This window comes from Perissodus microlepis, chromosome 1, assembly GCF_051167445.1.
Source record: "Perissodus microlepis isolate ML-2025 ecotype Zambia chromosome 1, ASM5116744v1, whole genome shotgun sequence".
NCBI classification, from domain to species: Eukaryota; Metazoa; Chordata; class Actinopteri; order Cichliformes; family Cichlidae; genus Perissodus; species Perissodus microlepis.
The window spans coordinates 211,253-217,085 of record NC_140461.1 but is presented as its reverse complement, the minus strand read 5'-3'; the positions used below and the strand labels follow the sequence as shown (position 1 = coordinate 217,085).

The 5,833-nt window shown below is 40.8% G+C and overlaps 1 protein-coding gene across 1 annotated transcript; it reads right to left on the bottom strand.

The window, feature by feature from the left end:
• Positions 1-2,410: 2,410 nt before the first annotated feature.
• Positions 2,411-4,876, bottom strand: LOC146393045 (uncharacterized). The gene is made up of 4 exons (XM_084924493.1): positions 4,646-4,876; positions 3,226-3,384; positions 2,895-2,990; positions 2,411-2,728 (listed from the first exon to the last, which is right to left on the bottom strand). Exons 1-4 carry the CDS (start codon positions 4,679-4,681, stop codon positions 2,411-2,413), a joined length of 609 nt encoding a protein of 202 aa, XP_084780619.1. The 5' UTR covers positions 4,682-4,876.
• Between the last annotated feature and the right edge of the window lie 957 nt (positions 4,877-5,833).

The following is a 5,833-nucleotide window of genomic DNA, read 5'->3' as shown; positions in this document are numbered from 1 at the left end:
CTTTTGGTCATTAGGACTGATGATTTAACTGGAATGAATTCATGTGGACCCAAGCCATACAAAGATTAGTATTATAATGACATAAAGGAAGCAAATAAATGCATAAGGATGTGAGAGTGCATCACTGGAGTAGTTAATTCTCATTCCCGCCATTTCACACTCAGCTATGGACTGCTCCAGTGGAGGCCACCACCAGATGAAGTCAACAGATCCACAACCACAAACATCAGATGGGATCCTGAAGCCACCAGCATGGAAGATTTCCCACCACCTTCCACTAGAAATTCTGTCTATATATATATATTATTTTTTACAGAATCAGTGACTAAGTGACAAATGAGAAATGACAGTTCTTGCAGTGTTAATTTGTCATGTAGACATCACATCATTACAGTAAGTTGACCAAGTATCTTTCTGATTTCAGGTAAGCCATTTCTGTAGTTTAAATGAGCCACCACTGAGAGCTGTGAAGAAGCAGGGATTGGTCCAATTTGATGTGTAAGGCAGGGTTAGGAGAGGTGTGTTCACATGTTGGTGCCATTCTGGCATGTGTAAACAAACATCGCTTAGCACATCCAAATGCACATTAAACTAGAAAGCATTCAAGGGAAGACTGGAGTGCGAAGGACCATATTACTGGGCGTGTCCAGTAGCTCTGACATAGATAGGACTCCTATTTGAGCTTGATGTCTCCCTTTACCGCCAATGTGCACACAACAAGTAACATTGACGTTACAGCTACAGTTCAGTGGAAGTGTAGAACAGGCTCAGTGTCTCCTTAGGAATGCTGCCAAAGCTCTGCTGGAGGTGGAAAATGAAAATCATAAAGCCAGGGGCCTCTCTCAGCACATCCATACTATAGATTTGGGTTTTAGAAGGAAAAAAATAATAAGTTTCCAGTAATTTAGAAAAAGCAAACAAAGAAAACTCAGTCATGCCTCAGGTTAACTTTAATTTCACTCAAAATGACCAGGCCACAGGGAGCCATGCTAATAGTTTGCTATAACTTAGTTATCACCATGGCTAAAGTAGAAGTGGAAGGGAGGCATTGAGGCAAGGTGTTTAGCTCTGAGTATGAGTATCACATTCACAATCTGTTTAAAAACAGGCAATAAAAAAATGTTCAAGACAAGAAAACTACTTCACATTTTACCTACATACAAGCCGTTTAACTGAAATCAAGAAATTTATGCTTCCTGTTATTTTTTTTCAAAGCAGATCAAAAAATAGAACCAAAGAGATTTTTCTCACCGCAGCAAAGCTTTACAGACATCATTGCAGTCTAGTCTGTAGTAAAATGAAGAGGAGATTGAAACTGAAGTCAAGAAAAAAACAAAGACAACAACAGAAAATCTAATAAACTAGATTTAAAGTTTGCTTGTTGGCACTCACATTAGCTATTCTTCCTGGTGGACCATAAAAACTTTCATTATGACAGACATAAACATGATGACAGCAGGATTTATGCAGACTGACATGATTTGAAATTACTTATCTTTATATCCAGTAGTAGTAGTAGTAGTAATAATAATAATAATAATAATAATAATAATAATAATAATAATAATAATAACAACAACAACTACAACAGCAACAACAGATTAATAATGTAACCCAGACACTTTATTCAGGTTTCCCTCCTTCCTCTCATGCTGCTTCTTCCTCCCTGTTAGTGTTGGCTGGTTCAGCTCAGGGTTCGTTTTCCTGCCCCTTTTCTTAATTGGCATTAAAGATACCCACGGCCTGAGCAACATACCCACACACCCACACACACCATGGCAGAGAGGCTGGTGTGTGAAAAATTTGCTTTGGGTGTAGAAGAAGAAAAAAAAAGAAGCTTTGGAAGCAGTGCTTTGTGGGATGAAAACTGCAATGATAGCGAATATTCTCCTCTTAATTACTGCCTGTTTACTCTGCCCTCCCCCAGCTTTTAAACGCTTCTACCCATCCTCACCCCGTTTTTGGTTGTTCACCTCCTCATTTTCCTGCTCGACCCCCACAGGGATCTCTGACATTTCTAACAAGGAGAGAAAACAAAGAGGAAAAAAGGTTACAAGTTTCTTTTAAAAAAAATAAAGGAAAGGAGGGCCAGAGCTTGCTGTTTTTTAAACCAACTGCTTTAGTCTCAAATACAAGTCCAAAAACAGTGACTCATATTTATTATCAGCAGTAATCAGCTCTGCATGGATCTAACAGCAAGGGTTGGATATGAAAACAGATGACTGTCATAGTACAAAATCCACCATCACCGCTCATTCATTATTGAAAGTTAAAATGTTCAATCAAAACATAACACAGAACGTGAGAACGAATGATGGTTATACAAGAGTTTCACTCCTATTCACAAGAGCACCAGTCATCAGTAATTTACATAACAGCATTCTCTTGATGTGTGGTTTTAGAAATCTTCCTATCCAGTAGCAATTTTGTTCTTCAGCCCAAGGACTTTGGGGGAGAGCTTTTCCCCATCCAATCCCATCAACACTTTCTGAATGAATTCATAATAGTGCCTCAATTCCTTGGGGTACGCTAGGTTTAGTGCATAGATTACTCCAAGCATCAATGCACAAGCTTGGGCCGGAGATCCAATGTTGTCCATGACTATCTCCCCTTCAACAAATATTCCAATGTCATCATAATGTCCATTTTGTCCATCCTCCTTGTTGATGACATAAATGCCCATGGTGTGCTTCCTCAGGTCTCTCTGGATGTCATCTCCTTCAATGTCCTAAACGTTTAATAAAAAGGTAAAAGAAAAACAATTAACTCTACAATTAAATTCCAATCTAGTCGTTTGTGTGTGTGTGTGTGTAATACACACACACACACACACAAATATCAATCTAAAAAGTGTGTGTATAGATGACTTGCTTACAATGACTTAAATGACTTACCAAGTACTCCCGAATAAGGCTTCCGTCCTCTTCACCAAGGTAGAGGCAAAGTGCCCTGAGAACTGCTTCCCTTTTCACGTTAACATCACTTTCAGCCTGTTTAAAGAGAGTTGCTGATTAAACCAATTTGGAAAAAAAAAACAATGTCTGACATTCGTAATAAGTAAATTTTATCATAATGTCAGTTCAAACATAGTAAATAAAATTTATATATGAAATTTCAAAATTCAGATTGCTTGGCTGGTCACCTAAAATGGCTTATTTGACTCACCAGTGACCTGCCACTTAAGACAAAAGAAATCCAAATAGAATTTGCAATATTCAGATTTACCTCTTGCATGATCTGCAAGTTGTGGGCAAGTTTCTGCCCAGAAACACCGCCCTTCTTCTGGAAAACTGTCATCAGCTGAGGTGCAATTCTGTCTAACTGTGCCGGAAAGGTAGTCTCCAGTTGAAGTGTTGTAATACGCTGGAATTCAGCATTTACCTGTATCACACACACACCACACACACACAGAAAAAAGAAGACTGGTGCTTAATCATTGGTATGATTATTTTGTTATTTCTTCATTAAATGCTACAATGCAATTGCCATCACTTCATAAAGCATGATTAGCATGTGGGTTAGTATACAGTGCATGAAAGATGTTACTACTGTTAATCAAAGAAGAAATGAATGGCATCAGTCCATTTAACGGGTTTAAAGGGTTTTAAAAAGCAGATATTTATCTGTTTCAGGTGGTTGGCAACGCATTTTCCTGTGCTCTTTGTCCGCTGGTGGGAGTGTCTCCCCTGTGAGGTCAGCGGGGCAGAACTCTGCCGTCAGCAACAGAGAGCAGAGAAAATTTAGAGGTGCAACTAAAAACATGCTTGCCATGTAAGCCCCAAACATCTCTGAAATTGCTCTGCAAAACTGGATGAAACTATGACTGTCACTACTCTAAGCTGCTGATGGTCACACAGTGTACATTTACTATAGTATCTAGTAGAGCTGGGCGATAACGATATGTATTGCGAAATAACTTTTTCTTGATAGAAAAATTTAACTATTGCGATAGACCTCACCGCTCTTGTCCTCTTAAAAAAAAAAGAACAGCCAATCCAAATTAAGTAGCGCAGAGCCGAACCAATCACAGCCGCAGCGTCACGTCACGTGACTTGTTACTTACAGCACAAGTGCCAAGCCGCACATGTGTATTTGTTTGGGAAGCAGCCAGGAAATGAGTGTGCCGACTAGAGAAAAATCAACCGAAAGCGTGACCGAAGGTTACCGAAGAGAAAACAGATGATGGTTCCAATGCCAGAGAGATTGTCGAAAGGAAGAGCCACAGAAGTTCCGTAGTGTGAAGGTATTTCGGCTATTTCAAGTCTAAAACAGAGTAGCGCGCACTGTAAATTGTGCTGAAAGCAAGTCTGGAAATACAATAAAGCGGTGCATGCTCAATCTCTCACTGGAAGCGCTAATTCGTCATTCGGCTTTTGTCAGACTAAAGTAACTGTTAAAACTGTTTGAAAAGCTAAGCTATACAACAAGGAGAGATGGAGAATTTCCTTTTAGTTCTCAGTTTATTTGATATTGACAAAAGTTAGTCAATTTTGTCTGATCTTCTGTAAAACAAACTAAGATTTATTTTTAGAATTAAAATTTTGTTTCTAAGTGGAATTGACAATTTAGTCTGTTTTGTTTGTTCTATTTTGAAACTTAAACGCTTTAGCGGCTGCCTTTTGTGTAGTTTGCAATATTTGCCTTTATTTATCTGAAAAAGTCTCATGTTCCTTAAGTACATCTACCCTGTTGAACTTATTATGGGAAATAAATATTTAAATCAAAACAAGCTCCTGATTATTTCACATTTTACTTGTGAGCAACGGCACATTTAAATCTTACAAATATAGTTATTTGGCTTATATCGTGATATATATCGTTATCGCCTGAAATGAAAAAAACATATCGTGATATGAAAAAATCTTATATCGCCCAGCTCTACTTTACACGAAGTTGTGTGATTAACTTTAGCCCGCTTGCAGCACACAAAGCATCCGCTTTTTCAGTCCACGTGCAAAAGGGTGGCCTGTCCTAACGCATGCGCAAAATGGCCCAGCAGGATGCTATGAAAAACAGCGAGCTCGAGCTCTTCTCTGAGCCCTTGGTATTTCTCGAGCTTCTCGTGTTCCTGCTAGCATCTTGCACCCTGCTGTTATGTGCTGGATTGTCTCAGGGGCATCTTTACACAGCCTGCACCTGGGGTCTTGCCTGGTGTGATAGACCCCAGCCTCTATTGACCTTGTACTCAGAGCTTGTTCTTGTGCTGCTATGATTAGTGCCTCTGTGCTGTCTTTCAGTCCAGCTTTGTCCAGCCACTGGTAGGATTTCTGGATATCAGCCACCTCCTCTATCTGCCGGTGGTACATACCGTGCAGGGGCCTGTCCTTCCATGATGGTTCCTCGCCTTCCTCCACTTTCTTGGGTTTCTGCTGCCTGAGGTATTCACTGAGCACGCTGTCAGTTGGGGCCATCTTCGTGATGTATTCGTGGATGTTCGTTATCTCATCCTGGACTGTGGTGCTGACACTCACCAGTTCCCGGCCCCCTTCCTTTAGCTTCGCGTACAGGCTCAGGGTGCTGGACTTGGGGTGAAACCCTCCATGCATGGTAAGGAGCTTTCTTGTCTTGATGTCAGTGGCTTCTATCTCCTCCTTTGGCCAGCCTATTACCCCAGCAGGGTACCTGATCACGGGCAGGGCGTAGGTGTTGATAGCCCGGATCTTGTTCTTACCATTCAGCTGACTCCTCAGGACTTGCCTGACCCTCTGCAGGTACTTGTGATTGCAGCTTTCCTAGCGGCCTCTTCATGGTTCCCATTCGCCTGCGGGATCCCCAGGTACTTGTAACTGTCCTCTATGTCTGCAATGTTGCCTTCTGGTAGCTCGATCCCCTC

Coding starts and splice junctions, on each gene's coding strand:
- LOC146393045 (XM_084924493.1), bottom strand. CDS start 4,681: ATGTACTTAAGGAACATGAGACTTTTTCAGATAAAT. Junction 3,385..4,645: donor TGAGACTTTTTCAGATAAAT/AAAGGCAAATAT, acceptor GTGTGTGTGATA/CAGGTAAATGCTGAATTCCA. Junction 2,729..2,894: donor GCCTTATTCGGGAGTACTTG/GTAAGTCATTTA, acceptor TTAAACGTTTAG/GACATTGAAGGAGATGACAT.